Source organism: Seriola aureovittata, chromosome 5 (assembly GCF_021018895.1).
Source record: "Seriola aureovittata isolate HTS-2021-v1 ecotype China chromosome 5, ASM2101889v1, whole genome shotgun sequence".
Classification (NCBI taxonomy): Eukaryota; Metazoa; Chordata; class Actinopteri; order Carangiformes; family Carangidae; genus Seriola; species Seriola aureovittata.
Genome location: NC_079368.1, coordinates 14,265,220 through 14,288,636, shown reverse-complemented (window position 1 = coordinate 14,288,636; position 23,417 = coordinate 14,265,220). Strand labels below are relative to the sequence as shown.

The following is a 23,417-nucleotide window of genomic DNA, read 5'->3' as shown; positions in this document are numbered from 1 at the left end:
ACCCCACATATAAAATCCATATGAATTTCCCAGTTGTGGGATTAATAAAGTTAATCTAAAATAGTAAAAAGTGTCCGGCTCCAACCGTCATCACGTCGCTTACGTCATGGCCGTCGTCATGGCAGTGCACTCTCGTAAACTGACAGCGCTGTCGTACTGTTATTTTTGCGGCGCCGTAGCTGAACTTTAAACTATTGACAATTTGGAAATCCGGTTTACAACCAAGATACTCAGGTTGTATCGCGTTTTAACAAAACCGGCGATGTGATCAGACAAGACTTCGCAAACTCAAGGTATGAAGTCATCTTTTAGCTAGTTAATTAACCACACTACTTTGACAGTAACCTAAACGGTACTTTATCAGATCTGGTTGATGTGAAGTTACACGTCTCCTGTGGCTCTGTAGTGTTGACTAAATGTGATTCGTCCACCGTACTGCCAACATTGGTTCTTTCAATCTCGTATTGAACGCTGTAACACTGTAAAAGCGCTACATTCACACAAAGAAAGTGGAAGTCATTTTGGGAATCTTCAGTCCTTCTGACTTAGAAATGATAAGTGTCTTAGTGAAATTGTCCTGAACATCTTGCTTAAATTGATCAGATGTGTTGATCCAGTGTAAGTTATACATAGTAAGTCCACCAGCTAGCTCCAAGAACAAACATTACAATAGGTACTGTGTTGGAAAATAGCTGTCAAAACTATAGTACTAACCGAAGCGACTTTCTCCTATTTACAGATTGACGCATGATGGGTGTCTGGCAGCCAGCGACTAACCTTAAAGATTATATATCCCATAATCCTCCAGGGGTGACATTTTTTCTATGTCTATTGACTCTGGCTATCTCCTTCATCTGCCTCAGCTCTTACAGCTACACTCACACTTTGCCTAACCCTGACACAGCAAAGGTAAGGACTCATTTATCCTAATTGAGTTTGGAGATTGGAAATTGTTGCAGAAAACTCTGTGTAGTTTGGAAAAAAGTTAATTCACGACTGCACGTATGCATGTGGTTCTGTGTGTGTGCACTAATCTGATATTGATGTTCAAATCGTGTGCTTTATTCTTCTCTTAGGACTGGAACCATCTACTATCCTCCTTATCACAGTTCCAGCTGTGTGTGAAGTCAAATTCATCTGAGCTTGTCTCACCAGTTCCCTCTCCTCTGATGGAGCAGGAAAAGCATATAGAAACTTTAGTTAACTCGACAAAGACTTCTTCAGTCACCCCTTTGCATCTCAAGGTTCCTCTGGCTGTGACTGCCAGCTCAGCCAGTGGCTCTATGAAAGACTTAAGTCTGCAGACTACCTTGGAAGCCAGTCAGCTACATCTTGGAGGTCGGTATTGCACTGAAGTGTTTGTGTTGTGAAATAAAGTCAAGTGTGTATAACCATACATTCTCACCCATGTGTATGTGTTTTACTCCCCAGGAAATGAGATTGTTGATGTGACTTTAGAGTTTTTACCTGGAAATAGTACCCACACCTGCCTCACCATTAGTGCCCCAACACACCTTCTGCCTATGAGCCTGTAAGTTCATTCATCCTCAAAAGTGTGTGTTTCTAAGCTTCCTTAATTTAAATCACCAAATATTAAGAGTATGTCTATCAACCCATCAATTATTTTTTTGTGTGAAGACTTCCTCCGGAATGTCCTGCATTTGAGAAAAATATTTCACCCATCCGTGTGGAAGTGAGCAACCAGCTGCCTACAGCATCTCAAACCTGCTACAGTTTACACTCCACCAATGACCCTATGCTCACAGTCATGTTAACACAGGTATAGTCTGTCACAAATGAACAACATAACATTTGACCATAATACTGATGTTCTCTTGTCACCATGTTAGTCATTCTCTACTTTTACTCTTTAGGAGGAGCAGACTGTGGCAGTGCACCATCTGTTGGAAGTCAGTGTGTGTCTGCTCGGAGTTTGTGTGATGCTCTGTTTAGCTGCTAGTCTTACACGTTCACTCACACGCCGCTACCACTGGAATGGACTGGATCTACAAAATGTAACTTGCATTACTATCCAACTAACAGTTTAGACTGCTTAGTCTTTTGGAATCTGCTTATATTAACCAGGATTTTTGTATACAACATCTAGATGTCTCAGCATTTTGACAAATGTGCACTGTTTAATCTAACCTCACTGTTTTACTTAATTTGCAGGACCCATTGATTGACACCTGAACATTTCTCATCCTCTGCATCTTGAAGAGATCAGTTGGTGGCTGAGAGAAGAGCCATATGTATAACTGCTTTTAAAGGGGCCAACTTAATGACTGTGCAATACTAAATCAGTGGAGCATCCCTGTTAGATATGAGAAATGTGGTTGTGATAAAGAAGGAATATATTTTGTTATTGGACCATGGTGTAATGGGAACAACTCTTCAGCTGCTATTGGCTACACTGTTGACTGGTGATACATTCACTCCCCAGTCTGTTATGTACAGTTCATTCCAAGAGTCGTTTGCTGTCTGAACTGGCTCGTTTATTTGAGTTCCTACATTTCCCAGAATTATTTTCAGTAACTTGTTGAAAATGGATATTACATGGTTGGATTCGACTGAGTGAGGACTTGATATACCGAGAAGTGTTTGTCTAGTTAAAAATCTAAATTTAATATTGTTTTAAACTCAAAGTAGTAGTGTAATACTGTATGCTGAATTCCTATCAGCAGGTGTACTATGCTAGTATTGCATATTTTACCACTTTAATTTACATGTCTGACATTGAAACCTCATTCAACCTAGATGCCAGAGCTACAGATCCACAGTTTTAGTGGTGTTGCAGATGAATCATAATTTGCATAACAGTAGAAATGTTAAGAGTTAGCGTCTAAGAAACATTGAAATGTTTCTAGCTCTTGCTGTTTATAAGCCACAGATGGCATTCAAGGGACAAAAAGAAAATGGGCTTAACAATTGTTGAAGCTCTTATGACACGGGCGATTTGTTAAATAACAAAGAGCACACTAAGAACACTAAAGTGTGTGCAGTGTTATGAACTGACTGGTCCTCTAGACACAGTGAATGTTTGAGTCCAGGATTTTCTGCACTAACAACTCAGGAACAGGTGATTGCTTTCAAGAAGGCATCTTAACGGTTTAGTAGTAGTAATTAAGTAGTAATTAAACATTAATGGTGAAAGATATAAATACTAGTTTCCTATTGTGAATGTGACTGGAGTTAATGGACTTTTTTGGAGTGTGCGAGTAACTTAACATCTGTTGTGTCTGAGTTTCTGCCCGGTGAAGAAAAGCAATTGATGTAACACTTTAGACTTGATGCACACACACGCGCATGCAAAACTGGTATTAATAAACATTTGCAGTCACTGGTTTGGATAACAATGAACTTTTAATTATTGACTTGGCTTCAGGAGCTAGGACCAGCAATCAAAGGAGATGGAATTTACATGTATCGTTTTCATTTTTTCTTCTAAGAGACCAGAAAATAAATACCATAATCTAAATGCCTATTCTACTCTTCCAAATAACTGCTTATGTAGGTATTAGAGTATTGTTTTTCTGTGTTCCTGGCAGGCTTTGGTTTTTGGTAATTTCGGTCCTCCATGGTGCCATATGGAAGTGAACTTGTAGAGACTTGGTAATTTGCTTCACATCTCCTCATGAACATCACGCCTGGTTTCAATTTCTCAAAGCTACATTAGTGTGTAGGAAAGAAAAATGATTTCACCACCAAATCTTTCAACAAAGGATTGAACAACAAAGGTTATGGTGCTGATCAGGAAGAGTTAAACAGGCCTATATTCTCAATTATGTTAAACACACAATAAACATTTTGATCATCTGTAAGTTTTTTTTTCAAATACACAAATGAATATACCTGTCATTTTATGATTCAAAAAGTCGTCACAAGAAATTCAGTTTATTTAATTCAAAGACACCATTGCACCGGTATGTTATCCGGTCACGTAGCAAGACTTATCCTCCAATCATCGTCCAGAATCTTTACATGGTACTCTCCTATTGGAGTTAGAAAACCAGAGGCGGGATTTCAGCAGACGAGAGGACTGGGTAGTTGGATTCTACACGGCCTGGCGGACTGTTTCATGTCAGGAAAAAGGAAACGAAAACGTTACAAAATTATACATTCCTCATTGTACGGATTATTACACTAGCGCGGAGCCACTACTGAGTCGCCGTCTTGTGAGAACGGTTTGCAAAGTTGGTGAAAATTAACGTCCACTCCATGTTTAATCAGCGTGAAGCTAGCTAGCTGTTGTTAACTCATAAACACTCAATAGAAGACGCTAATGTCCGCTAGCAGCAATTAGCCAAATATTAAACGTTAGTAACAGTTGCTGTGCATAACGTCTGAAACGGTTATGTCGTGTCCTCGTCACTAACGTGACCGGGCCTTTCTTCACAGTTACCTCGCTAGCTAGACCAATAGCTGTTCTATGCATAAATACATTAATGTGTTCATAGCTAACACCTTGCCTACAGGCGCTCTTTGCTCTTAGCTAAAAAATTTGTTGTTTCCAAGCAGGCCTCCCACGTGGTACCCCCTTGTCAGGGGGCGGGGGGTTTAATAAGTTGTGGGTGTTATCTTGGCACCCAAACGTAGTTGTTAAGCGTCCACATTAGCTGATGTCGTGCGTTAGTTAATGGAGGCACTCTTTAGGTAAATGTACAAGACCCATGATAGTTTTCTTGCCTACTAGGATGAAACCTCTGGACTAGAGCTTGGTTCATCAGGAAAAAGACAGGAGACCAGGAAGGAAACAGGAAATAATTGTGAGTGGCCATGGCCTACTCCAGCTACAGCAACCTGAGCAGGGCTCAGCTTACCTTTGAGTACCTGCACACAAATTCGTAAGTACCGGCTTGCTGGGAATTAATCTGTGAACAGAATTATTATAACTAATGTTACAGACCACCAACTTGATACAGCATGCCAGCTCATCCATGTAAATATTTTGTGACATTAATGTTTGTACAGGTGGACCTGGACGCTATAAATATTCCATACACCAACCTAATCCAACCTGAAAAGTTGTTTTGAATTCTTGAATATGCTCCAGTTTCTTTGTGTGTCTGTTTGCATTTAATGATTTGCATCCAAAAATAGTTTAAGTCTGCATGGATCATTTAATTTTAAGTTATGTCATACTTTTAATGTATATCGGCTAACATTTACCAAAAAAACTCTGTTGGTGTGTATTATGTTTGGAATCGGAAATCTGTGCAATTTACTTGCATCAATTGCTCATGTGGATTTAGTCAGAGACTGTTAATGCTAAAATGTTGCTAGTTCATGTAAGAGTTCACCTGAATCTCTTGTCCATGCTTGAATACTCTGTAGTGCCATAAGGGATTATGGACAGGTCAAGGGAGGGTTTAACCACAAGAGCAGGACTGAAACAATTATTGTTTGAGTAATTTACCAGATAAAATAGCTGGTGATGTTGGTTTCTTGTGATGGATATTTGTTATTAAATGTGATTCTTGGTGGACTAAATGATTAACCAGGTAATAGAAAAAAATGACACGTAATTGTTTAATGCACCTAGAGAAGAGTATTGAATACTTAAGAATAAGTGTGATTTATACTCATGGAAAGAGTACCCGTCGTCATTTGTTCTGTCACAACAAGACATTATCAGTATGTGATAATAAAGAAGAGGCTCAGGTACCATATATATTGGGGGTCCAAACAGATGGTAGGATCCTTTTTACAGGATGTGAAAATTTGTGGTTTTCAGTGAAGCAGTAAATGGAATCCTCTGTTCTGTTCACACTGACACACCTGTCTCAACAGACTAGAGAAAATGCAATAATAACCTTCCCAGAGAATATTAGTGTGGTGTTCAGATCAATAAGTCAACAAGTATCTCTGACACATCCACTTTCTCTGTCCACTTTGTCTGTTATCTCATAAAATGCCTTTAAATAATCAATTATATTGTCTGTTTTCAGGACAACCCACGAGTTCTTATTTGGAGCCTTGGCAGAACTTGTGGACAATTCAAGGTATCCTAGATAACTTACATTAGCCTGATATTTCCCTATTAGTACTAAAAAAGTCTCACAGTTGGTTTATTTCTTTCACAGAGATGCTAATGCCACACGAATAGACATCTACACAGGTACACCTCAGAATAACTCACCCAGTTTCACACAAATTGAAGCATATATATTCATTTGTTGCTCCTAATATCTGTCTTTCACCTTCTTACTTTTCCAACAGAAAAAAGACCTGAGCTGCGGGGCGGCTACATGCTCTGTTTTCTGGATGATGGTATTGGAATGGACCCGAGTGAGTCACTTTATTGCCAGAGAAATCACTTCAAGCTACTCTTTAGTTCATGTTCAAGTTGCTTTGTGTGGATCCATTGTGAGGTTTTCTGATGGTTTATGTATTTTGTGTGTGAAATATAATGCCTCTATATCACCTCTTTTTTTAGATGAGGCAACCCATGTGATTCAGTTTGGAAAGTCCAGCAAACGGTCACCTGAGTCCACTCAGATCGGCCAGTATGGAAATGGACTCAAATCGTAAGACCTTAACGCAATTCTTTTGTAATTACAATATTGTGCGGTTTGTACACTAGTGTTTTAATAAATAAGTGCATGATTTAAAATGTGTTATTTTTTTCACAGTGGCTCTATGCGTATTGGCAAAGACTTCATCTTGTTCACAAAAAAAGGCAATGCGCTGACTTGCCTTTTCCTGTCGAGGACTTTCCATGAAGAAGAAGGGCTGGATGAGGTCAGAGTCAACTGTTAGACAAAGCTCTTAAATATTGGATGTCATCTTTTATTAGGGATGAGTTTGATTAACACATTAATTGATTACTAATTGGATATGTCTAATTGATAGAATTATTATAGTTAATTTCTATGTATTGTGCGTGCACAATAAATAAGTGATGGATATGAAAACAAAATAAATAATTCATTAACAATTGCTCCAATTTACATAAGTGATTTTTAAAAGTATTTTGGCAAAGTCAACAAACATGGTGTAGTAGTTGTAGGATACTTTAGTCTGTTTTATTTTAGGATTTCCCTGTAATCCCACCATGGGAACACACTGGTCTTTTGTTGTAATTGGAGCTTTTCAAAGATCTCTTGATTTTTGTATTTATGGCTTTTAATCATCTCTTTTCAGGTGATAGTGCCCCTCCCCTCCTGGGATCTGAAGACCAAGGAGCCGCTGACCTCTGATCCGGAGAAGTATGCCATAGAGACCGAGCTGATCTTCAAATACTCACCTTTCAAAAATGAACAGCAGCTGATGGAGCAGTTCAACAAAATAGAAAGCAGCAGTGGTAAGCATATTAATTTGTGCCTTCATATAAAGAGATTAATCTTGAGATGTCCATCAATTAGACAAGTTCATTGCCACTACTTCCAAAAATAAAACGTTAAAATGTCTTTGTCAATAACGTTATTTTTGTTGTGTCAATACATTTTTTTTTTTTTTTATTGTTTTGGGGAATGACATGGTGGATATTGATTGTGATGTTGACTTTTGTTTTGCATTTTGTTGAAAGGTACTCTTGTGATCATCTATAATCTGAAGCTGATGGACAGCAGAGAACCAGAGCTGGATGTAGAGACAGATCACCAAGACATATTGATGGCTGGTACACCTGTTGAAGGAGTGTAAGTATAGCCATTACTATGTGGGGTTCACAAAAGTGACTCCATTTAATAAAACTCTGACCCATGGTGAAAGGAATTATATTTTGCACATTACTTTATTTGATGTTGATTTCTCGCCCCTCTTACATAGGAAGCCAGAGCGGAGGTCATTCAGGGCGTATGCTGCTGTTTTGTACATCGACCCACGCATGAGGATTTTTATCCAGGGACATAAAGTCAGGACTAAAAGACTGTCCTGCTGTCTTTATAAACCAAGGTAATGTAATAACACAGTTAAACTTATAACTATAACCTCTGTATTCCAGTGACTAAACTTTTATTGGTGTTCTTGTTTTGTTGACAGGGTTTATAAATACTCATCGACTCGTTTTAAAACTCGTGCTGAGCAAGAAGTCAAGAAAGCAGATCATCTCGCTAAGATAGGTGAGTCTGTGGTGTATTTATTCACATTTTTCTTTAGTTGTAGTTGACTTGACTGAGCATGAGGGTTTTGTGTCACGTATTTCAGCGGAGGAGAAAGCCAGAGAGGCGGAGAGTAAGCGCCTGGCCCTAGAGGCCAGATTAGGAGAGGACGTGTCAAAAGATTCACGGGTAAGCCTAAAATTATATATTGATTGATTTCTGAAAAGCAAATGTGGGTGTGTCCATGTAAACAAGTTTGCAACTTGCACATACATTTTTGTCTAACAGCTTCATTGTAATTCGAAACCCTTACTTTAATCCAAACTTGTTAAGATTGAAGTGGGATTTGAGAGGGTCAGCAGTGGAATCGCACCTGATGCTCAGGTATCAGGTATGACAATCCATGATGTGTCTCTCCCCCTTCTCTTCCTCTAGGCAATTCTGAGGAAGGTTCAGGATTCAGCCATGATGCTTCAGCGTGATGCTGACATGAAGAAAAGGATTCTTGAAGCCAAACAGAAGTATGATAAACACTGTAAAACTTGATTTCTCTTATGTATAGATTCATAAACAACTAAAATCAAGTATTTGTTTCACCCCCCCACCCCATGTTGGTAGTATCAAAATTATAATAGTTACTGACCAACATAAATAATGTATAATGTTTATAGGAATTTGTCAGATATGATAAAGCACAGCTATATGTTCTTGTATGTAAAGAAAGCAGTAGTTTGTACTATAAAAAAAAGTCACCTGACAGAACTCTTCAAAGCACTTTCTTTTTGCTGGGCTTTGTTTTTGTTCCTCAGAGCATTAAAGGAGCCCAAGGAGTTGAATTTTATATTTGGAGTAAACATTGAACAGAGGGACTTGGACGGGATGTTTGTGTACAACTGTTCTCGTCTCATCAAGATGTACGAGAAGACCGGACCACAACTGGAGGGAGGCATGTGAGTAAAATATACAGAGTAAAAAGTGACTATTTTTGAATGACTAAGAAAACTGTTTTACAGTTATATGATTTGTGTGTTTTAGGGCTTGCGGAGGTGTGGTTGGAGTAGTGGACGTCCCATATTTAGTTCTAGAGCCCACTCACAACAAACAGGACTTTGCAGATGCTAAGGAGTATCGACATTTACTGAAATCCATGGGGGAACATCTAGCTCAGTACTGGAAGGACAGTAACATTGGTGAGTTTCTTTGAATTGTTGTATTTCCTTTAGTTTGCAACACGTGAACTGCACGCTTAAAATAGAAAAATCATCAAATCTTAGGTTAGTCACCAATTGACCAGTTGTCAGGAGTCTGTATTTAAGCATTCAAATCATAGGATACTGAGACTTAAGGTGACTTGGCCCCAGCCCAAACTGCAACCAAAGACTGTCCTGTCTGATATAGGTGGCATGAGCAAGTCAGACATCAAGAGAGGGAGAGACAGGGATAGAGTAATGTTTGAGCCAGAGCAGAAGTGTAAGTAAATGTATTGTCGCAGGTCCAGTAAGGATCAAGTAGGAAGGTGTTCACTTCATAGATGTCTACTTTAAACATTTACTTCAGTATAATATTTTTTATATATTTTCCGTGTGCGCCCTGCAGCCCAGAAAGGCATAGTGAAGTTCTGGGATGAGTTTGGATATCTGTCTGCCAGCTGGTCTGCACCCCCATCATCAGAGACAAGATACAAGAGACGTCGGGCCATGGAGATACCACTTACTATTCAGTGTGGTTGGTACCAGATCCATACACACACTCATACTTGCACTGTATCTCAACAAACTAACTTATTACCACATACACACTCTGTTTTCAGATAAATGTTTAAAGTGGAGAACGCTACCTTTCCAGATGGATGCTGTGGACAAACGCTACCCAGACAGTTGGGTGTGTCTCATGAACCCTGACAGCACTCAGGACAGGTACACACTGAATGTTGTTTTATTGGATTTGTCTTTAATTTTGTAGTTCAGGTTATATTACAGTACAAGTATTTGTGTAATGTATGTATTGCATGCTAATTGTGTCACTACATTGCTTTTTTGAGTACACTGCAGCATTCCTACATACTACATAGTTTATGTATATTGTGTTTTAAGGTGTGATGCTCCAGAACAAAAACAGAATTTGCCATGTGGTATTCTAAAAAAAGACAAGTTGTCGACTGAAGACAAACAGAAAGAGCTGGCAGAGAAAATAAAACACCAGCAGGAGAAACTAGAGGCCTTGCAGGTAACTTATCCCTCTCTCACTATCTCTTTCTGTTCTGTTTTGTGTACATCAGGACATAAATATTGTATTTTCCCTACTTAGAAAACCAGCACGATCAAATCTGCAGCAGATGTAAAGAAGCTACCACTGGAAGTCAGCATGAAACCAACAGAGAGCTCCTCTCAGGTACAAACTCTACCTACCATGTGGAGGACTGAAACTGCAAAAATGGATAAATAACTCAATAATGACTCAATACATAAAATTACATGCCATTAAATGCACCAAAAATTAATACAGGCATTTATTACGTAATAAAATATGACAGACTGATATTTCAGTTTTTTTATTTTCTTCTGTATTTATTTACCTTTGTATTAATTCCCCTATTTACTTTCCCATTTAAATTTCCATCATGTTCATTTATTTACTTATTTCCAAGAACATGCAGTGTAGACAACACTGCTTGAACTTTTCAGACCCCTTTAGCAACCTTTTTTTTTTTTTTTTTTAAATACCCAAGGACAAATCTAGTGACCTTTTGGTCAAACATTAGCTACTGCTCCACTGGAACACGTCTCTATGCGGATGTAAATGAGCTTCTAACTTTCTCTCTGAGTGATCATTTTATACCCGAAATCACATCACAGCCATTGTCCTTAACTTTTTTTTGTCAGAAGCCGTTGCGGTTATAAAATCATCAGGATTTTAGCAGTGCAGAGCAGCAGCAAAATGTGCAGAACAACATGTAAATGGCAACAACTTTATTGGAAAATTCAGCTGTATTAAAATACTGCACATGTGAGCACAGAGAACAGGAGAGACGCAGAAGATCAGTTTAAACTGTTCCTGCATTTTATGTCCCCACACTTTGAAAAGTAGTTTCTTACCGTCCTGCTCAAACATTGTTCATCATAGTTAGTACTCTATTACTGATGGAAAGTGAAAGGAAAATTTCAGAGAAAAAAATACAAATGAGCATTACTTACTTATTACTTGTCAGTGTGCTTTTTGCTGTTTTAAAAATTCAAAATAAACATGTTTTTTAGATTTTGGAAAAAGAAAATATGGACAAACTAAAAATTAGTTTTGTCTGGTGCATTCACAATGACTTCTCATACTCAACATGTCCTAGACAATGTAGCCCACTAACGCTGCTGCTGGCGGTGAACTTGTTTTTAATTCATTCTCTCCTTTTAAATGTTGTTTGTTGTCTCCTTTTTCTGTGTTCTTGGTGCAGGCAACTAGATCTTCAGAGAGGACCATAACAAGGCCCCGCTCTCCACCACTCCCAGCTCACCTCAAAAATGCCCCAAGTACCCCTCCATCTCGTGCCGCTTCTCAGCGGCCCTCCCGGACACCTGCTGCTCCTCCACCACCATCCAAAGTTGAACCATCCAGGTCTAGAGCTGCAGCAAAGCCTCCTCCACCTCCAGCAAAACCCTCACCCAAAACTACTGCCAAAACACCTCCACCCAGCCGCAGCTCACGGGTAAGTTACACGCTTTAGGAAGTACTCAATTAATTCCACAGTACAAAGGCCAAGTTAGAGAAAGTTATGAACATATCTAACAGTTAACACCAAAAACTATGTGAAAAGTGATATCTGTAACCCTCTATAGATAAATGCCAAAGCATCATCTGCTGGACAACGCAAGAGAATTATAGAGCAGGAGGACAGTGAGGAAGAGGAGGAGGAGGAAGAGGAGGAGGAGGAGGAAGAAGAGGAAGAGAGTGAAGAGGAAGAACCACAGACAAAGAAATCCAAGATGGCTTCAGCAGCTGGTAACTCTGGGAAAGTGGTAGAGAAGGCCCCACCTCCCAAACGTGGCAAGTTGGACGAGGTAACTGCACACTAGAGTTCACGCGTGTGAGTAGATTGTTCTTGGCATCAGGTCAGAAACACAGTCAAATTTCTAATCTTACTGAAAATACACCAGCAGCAAAAGCAAATGTTTAACACAAAACTCAACAGAAGACAATGAACTTGGTTTATAAAATGAGAATATTACCAACTTTACTTAAACCATTCGCTTCATTTGTGTGAATTGGCCTGAGTGTGTCAGTCTTGATTTGTGGTGCATTGTGCAACTTGCTGTAAGGACTCTGCTGTGAATGTATGTGCTGCAGTCTCTTCTTTGTCTGCTAGCTGTCATGCCCCCTCAGTACTGCTTGTGTCATATGTGAGCTATGATAATTCCATGAAGTGAATAAATGAATGAGAGGAGACAGATGTGAACAAAACTGATGCTGCTTGCAGCATCAGTATGTGTGCATCCATTAAACCTATTGGCTTATAAAGGTTACTCAGATTCCATCCACCCTTTTCTTTATGGTATCTGAACATGAGCAACTAAATTGCAATAATAAAATACATGCCGCTCCTCGTGTCCATAAATAGGCTGTATTTACCCTTTATCTTTAAAGTTTATTTATTTGGTTTTTATTTCTAAATATCTATATTCTGTATTTATTTACCATGTTGCTTATCAGAGCAGAAATTGAGCTGTGTTCATCCTTAAAAACATGAGCACAGCAACAAAGCCTCAGGAGATCGTGGCATTTGTGGCACTAAGACATTTTCTGATTGGACACGCCTGTGTTTCCATGGGCAAATCTTATCAGGGGGCTTTGAACCAAACTGCAGTGAGCACTGCTTAATTGTCTTCCGACAGTATTTGGATGGCTGGCAAGATGGTGACGTTGAAATCAATTTCAGCCCCATAAAGTGAAGAAAAGAAGGAAGTACAGGCTTTCCTGGGTAGATACATCAGTTACTAAACCTTCAATCAGAGCCCATCTGCTGTTGACCTTGCAGGTTAAAACACACTCCCAGGCTGAGAAGAAAGGGGTGTCTACTCCTACACGGCAGACACCAGCCTCTGTCCCTAAATCCATTACTACACAACAGCATGGGGCTAAAGCCAAGGTAGCTTCAATCAATCCCTCTTCTCTACTACGCCCAAATAAAGCAAAGCTGCATCCGCTCTCACAACTTATAATATATAATATTTAAGCTGATCTGGGTTTTCTGTCGGATAATAATTTTCCCATCTAACAATCCTCTCTTTAAACAAAAGTTTGTCTCTAACAGCTCTCTGAAATCAAGCATGCAATTCTCAACCACAGATTGACGTCACACTGGGGCTTTCACTTCTTCGATCAACAGTGATCTTTTAACCTCACTCAAACTTTTCATCAAATGATATTTCTGTGGCTGGTGTGGTGATTATGGTTGTTTTGTTTGCAGACACCTGAGAAGGCTCCACAGCAGGAACCAGAGAATGACACTAAAAATGCTCAGAAAGGTGAGAGGATGGACTGCTCTACACTAACATGTATCACACATAACTGGAAAAAGAAAGCTCTAATTGTTACCCGTTTTTACAGATAAGGGTCTTCTAGTTGAAGTTCGTGTCAATAAGGAGTGGTACACAGGCAAAGTCATTGCTGTGGAGGCAAATAAACAGAGTGTCCGCTGGAAAGTGAAGTTTGACTATGTACCTCGATCCACCCCTAAAGACCGATGGTAAGATACTGTGTCTGTGTTGCTGCAATCATTGCACGTTCTGTTGACATGCCAGATAATTAACATCTTATACATACATATATGTGTGTGTGTCTGAAAAGGGTGTTCAAGGGTAGTGATGAAGTTCGGTTGATGCGGCCACCATCTCCAATCTCTCAGACACCTGACACCCAACAGGAGACAGAGAGGGGGCTGGCACCCATGGAGCCAGACACTACTCAGCCAGGAACCAGTCGAGAGGTGACAGACAGCCTGGTCACCATGTTGAGGTGAGCTGGATATAATGACCTGGTGCTGTTACCACACACTTTGTAAACACTGATAGCCAGGACCCATGAATCACTCTTCATTAAAGTGGCATAGCACCGTGGTGTGTTCACTGTGCTGTTTATGTTTCCAGGACAATGCTGCGTTACTTCTTCCCTCCTGCTTTTCGGATTCCAAAGGATGATGTTAACAGCATGACGGCTGAGGAGTTAGTGGCCTTTCCCTTGGTGAGATAGATGGTAGATGAGTTGATAAATAGATTTTTAGCTTAATTTTGACCTTAAAATGAATATGTAGTTTTTGAAATAATACTTAACAGAATTGAGAATATGTTTATATATTTATACTATTGTGTTTCTTTGAGTACAGATTGGTGGTATATTAATGTGTTTTTCCCCTCCATGTAGAAAGAATATTTCCAGCAATATGAATCTGGTCTCCAGTCATTGTGTAACTCATACCAGAGCAGAGCTGATGCCAGGGCCAAAGCTGTGGAAGAGAAGAACAACAGCACTGAGGTAAAACTGAAGGAGGCAGACGAGAAACTCCAGAAACTACGAACAAACATTGTAGCACTTCTGCAGAAAGTACAAGAGGTAAGATTGTTTACTGCGTTATCTGTACTGCACATTATTGGTGGCTCAAACAACATCTTTTCTTCAAAATAACTTTTTTTTTTTTTTTTTTTTAATCACACTCTTAGGACATTGACATAAACACAGATGACGAGCTTGACGCCTACATAGAGGACCTCCTTACCAAGGGTGATTAAAGAAGACAGAAAAGAAAAATATAAAAGAGAAGACATGCACATAAACAGACTGGCAGTTTTCATTCCAGCCATTACTTGCTGATGGCCCTCTGAGGACTAATGCTTATGTGCAGTGTTGGCTGTGAATATTTAGGAATATTTTCATTGTTGATCCTTCCATATGTTAAATCAGATTGTCATAAGTTTGATCTTTGATTTTGATCGTTCCAGCGGTTAGGCAGCACCAACATAATCTTTGAGTTTGGGCAAGTTCTTTGGTGTTTCTACATTGTCTGATAGCCCTCTGGCCTGTGGTTTTCTTTTTAGTCTTTTTTATATTATTCCTTATATACTGTATGTTAAGCTATGTTTAAGCCATCCTGTCCTGATTGACCTTTGAAATGATTTGTGTAGGTTTAATAGAATTTAAGCTCCATTTATATAGTCAACTAATTCTGTGACAAACTGCAGACTACATTTGTTCCAGACTATATTTGTTTTGATCCATCATTGGGTGAGAATTGGAAGTGAATCAAGACTTGGGTTTGACTGGGCTGTGCTCTGCACTGTAACCTTTACTTAAACATTAACTTTTAATTTTGTACACTAACAACACATCAGTGTTGCCCATTACCTTCCTCCATCCTGGTCTGTCTATCAAGCAAACCAGATAAATCTTTTAAGGTTGGGTGATGTACCACACCCACAAACAATAACTACTTACTGGGTTTTATCAGTATGAGTATTCCCTTAAATCCCTCCTGCATTTGATCTATGACTGTTCTGTGTTTATTTTTGGAAAAAAAAAATCTCACTTTAATGCAAAGGTTGTGTGTTCATAATTATTCAGTGCCTGTGTTCTTCCTTTTGAACAGATTTTTAACATGTCATGGAAATGTTTTATTAAACAGTGCATGCTTTCAGTCTTTTTGTTCTGGTTGGAACAAAGGATTCTGTATTTTTGACAAATCTTTACTTAAAACAATAAAACAGGCTCAGCAACACCTATGATGCATGTATGTCTGTTATGTTTATGTCTATTTGCTAAATAACAGAATGTTGGTTGTGGGAAATTAACATTAACATGAATGTTAAAAATGAAGTGATTAAGTGTTAGTCTCAAAAACTTTCTTTTAAGGTTTCTGTCACTGTCCCACTGAAATAAAGGTAAATGGAAATTTAAGTTGTTTAACTCAACAATGTGTCTTTTATGACAACCCATGAGTTTCAGGTGTTGTGAGCACCATAACTGCAATTCCCTTCACCTTAACTGTATTGGATTTAAGGCATAAATCACATAAATGTATGCAAATAAAAGCTAAACTACCTGCATACCACTTCAGTGAGACACATTTTTTTTAATACTTTTTTTTAATAATAATTAATCTGAAAGTATTTCTATAACATCTGTCCCATATACGTGACAGAGTTTTTATATTAGTGTTGGATTGCTCTGGCTGGTTTGTCCACGGTAATGCGAGTGATGGCCGGCTTGACCACAGTGGTAAGTACCTACTGGTTCATATTTCTAGACGGTTGATAAAACTGCAATATACAGTGCAACAATGAGAATATCTCTATTACATTATCTAATCGATAATAATTTAATAGACAATGCATTATAATCTCTGACATTTTCATTTGGCCAACAGCGTTGCCAACCTGTTGCCAACACGTCCAGAGTAGGGAGAAGGTGGACCACAAAAACCACACCACAGACCACTCACTAACTGGTCCGGACCGCCACCGTCAGCGCCCCCTGGTGGTAGTAACCAGTGGTCCGTTTCAGCGACCATGGTCGGTGGAAGAGACCGCTGATTTGGCTACAACCCCTGCGGATGTAAACACTGCCGGTGTTAGGTAAGAGTCTTAGTATTTATTTTACATATGCAAAGACTTAAGTTTTACTTGCAGATAAGTCAGTTTTTATAAATTGAGTAATTGGTGTGAACTAGTACAAAGTCACTGAAAACGAATACAGAAAAGGTTAGTAAACTGTTAGCTTGTTAGCTTGTTAGCTTGTTTAGCTGTTATGGTTATTGCAAAGTGAAGATTGTACACAGTCGAATGGAGTAGGGCCAGGCGAACAGTGGGGCTGGTATCTTGTTACCTGTGTTAACCATTAGACTATAATTAAATTACATAAAAGTAGGTTACTGATTCAAATGTTAAACTAGTATCTGCAAAAAAAAAAAAAAAAAAAAAAGAGCAGCGGAATCGAATGAACTTTAACCCAGTTTTGTGAACTCCAGTCTGGTTGTTCCCTAACCAAGTTACTTTGAGTTTAAGGTTTATTTTCACATATATTCTTAATTAACTAGACACAATATTCTCTCATTCAGTACTCTCTGGTAGATATCACTGAAACCCATTATTTGGTTTGTTTTTCCTGTCAAGTTGTGGACAGAAATAGTTTGCTGCTATATTAAACTAATTTAACAAGAACATACAATGTTCTTGATCAATTGAAATTAGCGAACTAACTGCATATTTAAATAATATATTGAGTAGAAAATTTTAGCACTTCTGTTATGAATAAAAATATACTATGGATTCAAATACAGTCAAGCGTAATATAAATACATGTATATGTTTGTACAATTCTGTTAAAAAATATTAGAAAATATGGCTTCATAACAGTTGAATGGGTACCAGCACTGAGGAGTGTTGTAGCTCAAACCAGATTGTTATGAATTATGATGTTAGCCTAAAGTCATAGTCAGTAAGAGCAGTTCACATGAGTGTAACACTGGTAACAATGTGTGGCTTTGCAGCAGTGTTAGTGAATACTGCTTGAATTCTAGGGGTGTGATAATTGTGATTAGCCTTTAAAAATGTAAATAGTAGGCACATTTTTGATTGTGATCTGCCTGATTGCCCTTTCATGTATGTGCTGTTGCAACATTAATGACTTTTTGGTAGAAAAAAATAAAACAATATACGTGAAGTATTGAATTATCCCCAATTATCTAGCCTTAACATTGATGGCTTCAGTGTATTGGAGTATGATGGGAGTCTCAGAAATGCCAGATATTGTATGTAGAGGAAAGAGGAAGAGCTACTGCCATCCAAAAACATGAGCAATAGGAAAACACAGCAAGAAACATAAGCTCATGCTGAATAATTCTATTGAAAAATATGTCATTAACCTATAAAAAAGTTTATGGTTTAACCAAGACACACAATACTATATTTTGGATTCCTGTTAATGACTGATTGAATGAAACCAATAATTTTCCCAGAATGCTGCATCTCATAACACTGTGCTGATATTCTCACCTCAGACTGCAGGTCTTGAACCATGTCCGTGCGCACAGTCCTCCTGAACCGCCGTGTAGCTGGAGGCTGCAGCAAGGTGTGGTGTGGTGTTCCTCGACCACTCGTGCACATCAGATCAGCCAGTGTAGCTGAGCCAGGCACAAGAAGATCTGATGAAGAACACCTCTGGGAAGCAGCGAGCCACATGCCATTTTCCAGAGCCAGGATAGGTTCTTTCTTTCAGGAAAGGTCTGTGCTGAGGAATCCTTTTCTGGAGGACACCTTGCTCAGAGGATACCTGAGGAGACACCTACCCCAGGAGGTGAGCACAGCTGTGTCTTCATCTGGTTTTGTTCCAAAGTTCATCTCAATCGTATTCCCAACTAAAAGCATTTAAATTTGTGTAAACAGTCAGGCACGATCTATCTTGTCAGGCAAATAATCTATGTAAATGTATATGTATGTACTTCACAGGCAGCTCTCTCAGACTTGTGTGCATTTGGAGAGCGCGTGGTGAATGAGGTAGACGAGTGGGGCAGAGAGTGTGAGGTTACCCCACCACGGCTGGTACATTTTGACCCCTGGGGTTGCAGAGTGGACCACATCGTGACCTCCCCGGCCTGGAAACGCATGAAAGACCTGTCAGCGCAAGAGGGACTGGTTGCCATTGGTTATGAGAGGTCATTTGGGGAGTGGAGGTTAGGAGACTGTTGTGCTTCAGTTCAGTGAACAGTGTTTCCAAATGAGAAACTAAGAAAGTGTGTGTGTGTGTGTGTGTGTATGTGTTGTTGTTGTTGTTCCTCCTCCAGTCGTGTGTACCAAATGAGCAAGCTGTACATCTTCTCTCCCTCCTCTGGTCTCTACACCTGTCCTCTGGCCATGACTGATGGAGCTGCTAAAGTCATCCAGGTGTGTCAGAAAAACAAAGCTTCTGACTAACATCATGTGCTGGGTGTCTTTAACCAGTACCATCATTACATGTACTTAAGTAATGACAGAGCTGGGTGATGGGAAAGATCCTTCTCAGTTGCTGTATCCCAAAATTCAGAATTAGACTGATTAGACAAAATGAAATTTACAGCAGTACATGTAAACGTGTTCTTATTTCTACCTGATTTCTCCCATCAACCTGTTGTTTTTGAGCTCAAGAGTATAGTGAGTGATTGTCTGGCTGTGTATGTGAAGTCCATAGGTGCTTCGTGGCCAGTAGATGAAGCCTACAGTCGTTTGACCACGCGTCAGCCTGAACGTTTCTGGACATCTGGACAGTGGATGACAGAAAGACAGGGAGGATCTGATGTGGGTCAGTACTGACACTCACAGTTGAACCAGCATCAACGTCATCCTATAGATTAGAAGCTACTTACAGCAGTGGCTACTTTCCATATTATGTTCCAGTTGATACTTCATTTTTGTTATCTGTGGAAGAACTTTTTTCGCTTTTTGGCTTTGTTATGCAGAACAAGGGTAACTGTAACTTGTAATGCGCCATGAGTTTCTTCTCAATGTCTTGCATGTCATCAGGCAGCGGCACAGAGACAGTAGCTGTTCCCCAGTCAGATGGTTCATATAAACTTCACGGCTTCAAGTGGTTCACCTCTGCTACAGACGCTGACATGACTCTCACACTGGCCAGAGTGCAGGACACAACGGGTGCCACCACAACGGTACAACTCACTCCTCACACCTGCACTTCTTTATCATCAGTTTGTCTGTGAATCACTTATAAAGTGCTTCCATCGCTCTGTGTGTGTATGCCTGTGTCTGTCCCGCAGGGTAGCAGGGGTTTGTCTCTGTTCTATGCAGAGGTGAGTCGAGATGAGGGCGGCCGACTGAGGGGTATAGAGGTTCAAAGACTGAAGGACAAGCTGGGCACACGACAGATGCCGACTGCTGAGCTACTGCTGGATGGTCTGCCAGCACACAGGGTCAGTTACACATCACTCATTTATAACAGAAATTATTAACAGCGGATCCCTTCTCCTTTTTATGCAGATCTAATGGATGCCTGTGTTACAGCAAAGCTAAACAGGGTCGGGTACAGCTCACTATGTTAATACTAAAGGTTTGTGCAGTGGGAATAAGATTAACCTTTCTGGTGCTATTCTGCCAAGTGGAAAATTCATAGTGATCTTGTTTGCTAATCTTCTATAACAAAGAGGTATTTCCTGTTAAAAGGCCTAGAAGTATACCAAAACCAACCAATGACTTTATATGGAGGGAGTCAAATTGTCCAGAAAAGTTGACCTGAAAGCAGTCGAGAGATGCATAGTATTGCAGTAGTCATTGATTAGTGTTGATATCAAAAATGCTTCATGGAACTCTAACAATGAATGCCTCAAAATGTGCAACAATTTTCTTCTAATGTATTCTTACATGAAAACTATGACAATTACATTTTTAGTATTAATTTATAGTGTAACAATAAATACATAAATACTACATGCTAATACCTTACAGTATATATTGCATACTTGTCATAGTATACTGTGTTAGCAGTTAGTATATGAAACATCATCTTACTTTACCTTTTTATACCAACAGGAAATGTCTATGATAATCACTATGACCAGCTTCTCTTACCTCATACTCCATTACGAGAACCATTTCTATTTGGAAATACAATGTTACCTATTAAGGAAACAAGACACATGCTGAAATGCCTTTGTGATTTAATCGTTCTGTTGAAACGACAGACAGTTGATTTGTTCATTTGTGATTACATGAATATGTCTAAATCCTTGACATCTTTATTCCCTCTCTACATGAACAGCTCTCAGAGGAAGGGAGAGGTGTGGCCTCCATAGCTAACATGCTGACTATAACCAGGATCCACAACAGCGTCTCTGCTGCAGCCGCAATGAGAAGGCAGGATGCGACTTATACTACCGCACAGCACTAATTTCTAAAAACATGCTACAAATAAGCTGATTAATAATAATAGGTGTGATTGTGTGTGTTCACAGGGTGGTCCAGTTAGCTCGTGACTATGCCACCCGCCGCAGTGCTTTTGGAAAGCTTCTTAAAGACCACCCACTGCACATGCAGACTCTCGCTAGGATGGAGGTAAGCTGACGGGGTGAACAAACTACACAAACTCTATACAGTGTTTCCCCTCACGCCTCACCCACGCACCCTTCTGTCATGGACAGGTGGAGACTCGCGGAGCGTTCCTCCTTGTGATGGATGTGTGTCGTCTGTTGGGCCGAGAGGAAAGCGGCATGGCGACCCAGCTTGATACTCACCTCCTGCGTCTGCTCACTCCTGTGGTCAAACTGTACACTGGGAAGCAGGTGCACGGCTTATACAAGTACGTTTTGTGATTGTAAACTGTCGTTCGATATTGCTGAAAACAACCATTGGTCCTTGTGTTGTTTTCGTCTCAGGCGGTGGCTGTAGTGTCGGAGGGTTTGGAAAGCTTTGGTGGACAGGGCTACATCGAGGATACCGGGTTGCCTGGACTGCTTCGTGATGCACAGGTGAGATCAATACCGGAAAAAACTATAGTATTTCACACTTTGTTTTTTTTAAGCTTACGCATCTCTTTTTTCTCTCAGGTGTTGAGTATTTGGGAAGGTACAACAAACGTTCTCTCTCTGGATGTGCTGCGCTGTGTGGCTCGGAGCTCAGGAATGGTTCTCCACGCTTACTTCACCCATGTTAAGGTACGGGGTCAGGAATAGATCCGGTCAGATAAGTTTAGTAATTAATCTATGACAGAGCTGATCAGGAATGAGAGGTGCACTTTTCCTCTTCTTGTAGTCCCTGCTCGCAGGTGCATCAAGTGTTTCCTCTTTGGCCCCAGCAGTGAATACAGTAGACGGTGCTCTCTCCGAACTGCAGAAGTTTGTTGAAGTAGCAGCCACCAGAGCACCCAACTACCTGGAGCTGGCAGCCAGAGACCTGGCTTACAGCTTGGCTCGCATCTACACTGGTATGTACTGAACAAACAAACACATAATATTAGACCTGCAACAATCGATCAAAAAATTATCAGCAACAATTTTAGCAAAAATTACACTCTTTGGTGTCACCTTCTCAAACATGGAGATTTAATGTTTTCCTTTGTCATATATCGAAGTGAACTAAATATCTTTTTGTTGTAGACTGATATTTGAAAACATAGACAGTATACATTTTTTTCACATTTCATAGACCAAATGATAAGGCGATTAATCAAGAAAAAAATCAGTGAAATCCGTTTTGTAAGCCCTGTGCAAAGTCACATTTTACTTCATACACCTGACCCTCTGTGTACACTGACTGCATGTCAACAGGTGCCCTTCTCATCGACCATGCTTGTTGGAAAGGAGCCTCTCCATCTGACACCTATGCAGCTCTCAGGTTAAACAAACATTAGAAAAAGTCAATTTTCACTTATCGAATGTTTAAAAAGAGAATGCAAATGTTGCATTCATTCATTATATGTTTTTATTTTCCTTCATCAGATGGTGTGAACAGGATTTGTGTCCTGTGGTGACTAAACAGGCGAAAGGCTGCTATGATCCCAGCACTCCACCACTTGATGCTGCGCTGGTGTACGACCAGCCGACATGAGGCTGAATGTGTCTCTTGGTCTGCCATTTCTGTGCCTCACTTTAATTCTGTGGCAGAACTCATCACTTTACCCCACAGGTTTTTGACTGAGACCCTGCGTTTATGAAAAATGAGAGTCCACTTCCCAATAAGCACATCAGTGGAGCTAAAAATGAAGCTTCTACTACATTGAATATGTTAATGTGAAACATTTATGTGGTTCTGTGTTTTTGATGATTACTTATGTATATAAAGTATTTGTATTTTTGTCTGCAGTAAATATGGAATTATGGATACATGATTTTTGGAGGCCTGTGACGTGATAAATAAAACATTTTCACATTCACAGTCATAATTACTTGCATAGTTAATAGACTCAAAAGGCAAGCGTACCAAAAGATCAACAGATCAACAAATTAACTAGAGCACAGGTCAGAGGCAAGAGGAGCCCTGACTGACGCAGATGCAGCAGGGACTGATACATGGTGCCTTCAGGAACTGTCGGAAAAATTATATGTAGCTCAAAACTATGCAAAATATGTGTTCTTTGCAGTTTAGCACAGTTAATATGCTACCTCATACTTTTAAATCGTGCTGGGATTAATACTCTTGTATATTTACTGTATAATTGTGTCTTGATTGTGTGCATCTGTATGGAAAAAAGGCAAAGGGTGCTGACAATGGTACCAAGTGTCATAAAATAATCAAAATATAACCCGTGAAATATAATTTATCCACTCTTCTACAGTTACTTAGTAAGTTAGTTCTATAGTTTTAACAATATGTTACATAGTTGAAGACCTGTTCAGTCCCGAGTTTACGACGAGTC

At 39.6% G+C, this 23,417-nt stretch overlaps 3 protein-coding genes across 6 annotated transcripts; all 3 read left to right on the top strand.

Annotated features, from left to right (window-relative positions):
- The first annotated feature begins 142 nt into the window (after positions 1 to 142).
- On the top strand, positions 143 to 3,816 carry zgc:158398 (uncharacterized protein LOC568894 homolog). The gene is made up of 7 exons (XM_056376341.1): positions 143 to 293; positions 740 to 909; positions 1,077 to 1,338; positions 1,432 to 1,531; positions 1,639 to 1,780; positions 1,875 to 2,015; positions 2,173 to 3,816. The coding sequence occupies exons 2-7, from the start codon at positions 748 to 750 to the stop codon at positions 2,191 to 2,193; spliced, it is 828 nt and encodes a 275-aa protein (XP_056232316.1). The 5' UTR covers positions 143 to 293; positions 740 to 747; the 3' UTR covers positions 2,194 to 3,816.
- Positions 3,817 to 4,009: 193 nt separating this feature from the next.
- morc2 (MORC family CW-type zinc finger 2) lies at positions 4,010 to 15,977 on the top strand. Of its 3 annotated transcripts, XM_056376337.1 has the most exons (29): positions 4,010 to 4,193; positions 4,694 to 4,844; positions 5,949 to 6,002; positions 6,084 to 6,118; positions 6,220 to 6,288; positions 6,437 to 6,527; positions 6,633 to 6,741; positions 7,144 to 7,303; positions 7,529 to 7,640; positions 7,771 to 7,896; positions 7,984 to 8,063; positions 8,149 to 8,231; positions 8,478 to 8,563; positions 8,852 to 8,992; positions 9,078 to 9,232; positions 9,441 to 9,512; positions 9,639 to 9,767; positions 9,853 to 9,958; positions 10,136 to 10,268; positions 10,350 to 10,433; positions 11,488 to 11,739; positions 11,870 to 12,091; positions 13,066 to 13,176; positions 13,498 to 13,555; positions 13,638 to 13,776; positions 13,878 to 14,045; positions 14,177 to 14,270; positions 14,451 to 14,639; positions 14,747 to 15,977. In XM_056376337.1, exons 2-29 carry the CDS (start codon positions 4,777 to 4,779, stop codon positions 14,813 to 14,815), a joined length of 3,195 nt encoding a protein of 1,064 aa, XP_056232312.1. In that variant the 5' UTR covers positions 4,010 to 4,193; positions 4,694 to 4,776; the 3' UTR covers positions 14,816 to 15,977. The 3 variants fall into 3 exon arrangements, with proteins under 3 accessions (XP_056232312.1, XP_056232313.1, XP_056232314.1); XM_056376338.1 differs by lacking the exon at positions 9,441 to 9,512 and having other exon boundaries at positions 4,011 to 4,193; XM_056376339.1 differs by lacking the exon at positions 13,066 to 13,176 and having other exon boundaries at positions 4,011 to 4,193.
- A 576-nt stretch (positions 15,978 to 16,553) lies between these two features.
- LOC130168934 (acyl-CoA dehydrogenase family member 11-like) lies at positions 16,554 to 22,943 on the top strand. 2 transcript variants are annotated; one of them, XM_056375291.1, is made up of 15 exons: positions 16,555 to 16,654; positions 18,079 to 18,374; positions 18,527 to 18,750; positions 18,862 to 18,961; positions 19,238 to 19,355; positions 19,577 to 19,719; positions 19,828 to 19,980; positions 20,826 to 20,920; positions 21,019 to 21,118; positions 21,205 to 21,345; positions 21,439 to 21,531; positions 21,610 to 21,717; positions 21,815 to 21,986; positions 22,330 to 22,396; positions 22,501 to 22,943. In XM_056375291.1, the coding sequence occupies exons 2-15, from the start codon at positions 18,096 to 18,098 to the stop codon at positions 22,607 to 22,609; spliced, it is 1,902 nt and encodes a 633-aa protein (XP_056231266.1). In that variant the 5' UTR covers positions 16,555 to 16,654; positions 18,079 to 18,095; the 3' UTR covers positions 22,610 to 22,943. The 2 variants fall into 2 exon arrangements, with proteins under 2 accessions (XP_056231267.1, XP_056231266.1); XM_056375292.1 differs by lacking the exons at positions 22,330 to 22,396; positions 22,501 to 22,943 and having other exon boundaries at positions 16,554 to 16,654; positions 21,861 to 21,986.
- The last annotated feature ends 474 nt before the right edge of the window (positions 22,944 to 23,417 follow it).

Coding starts and splice junctions, on each gene's coding strand:
- zgc:158398 (XM_056376341.1), top strand. CDS start 748: ATGATGGGTGTCTGGCAGCCAGCGACTAACCTTAAAGATTATATATCC. Junction 910..1,076: donor CTAACCCTGACACAGCAAAG/GTAAGGACTCAT, acceptor TTCTTCTCTTAG/GACTGGAACCATCTACTATC. Junction 1,339..1,431: donor CAGTCAGCTACATCTTGGAG/GTCGGTATTGCA, acceptor TTTACTCCCCAG/GAAATGAGATTGTTGATGTG.
- morc2 (XM_056376337.1), top strand. CDS start 4,777: ATGGCCTACTCCAGCTACAGCAACCTGAGCAGGGCTCAGCTTACCTTT. Junction 6,003..6,083: donor GAACTTGTGGACAATTCAAG/GTATCCTAGATA, acceptor TTTCTTTCACAG/AGATGCTAATGCCACACGAA. Junction 11,740..11,869: donor CACCCAGCCGCAGCTCACGG/GTAAGTTACACG, acceptor AACCCTCTATAG/ATAAATGCCAAAGCATCATC.
- LOC130168934 (XM_056375291.1), top strand. CDS start 18,096: ATGTCCGTGCGCACAGTCCTCCTGAACCGCCGTGTAGCTGGAGGCTGC. Junction 18,375..18,526: donor GGAGACACCTACCCCAGGAG/GTGAGCACAGCT, acceptor TGTACTTCACAG/GCAGCTCTCTCAGACTTGTG. Junction 19,356..19,576: donor ACAGGGAGGATCTGATGTGG/GTCAGTACTGAC, acceptor GCATGTCATCAG/GCAGCGGCACAGAGACAGTA.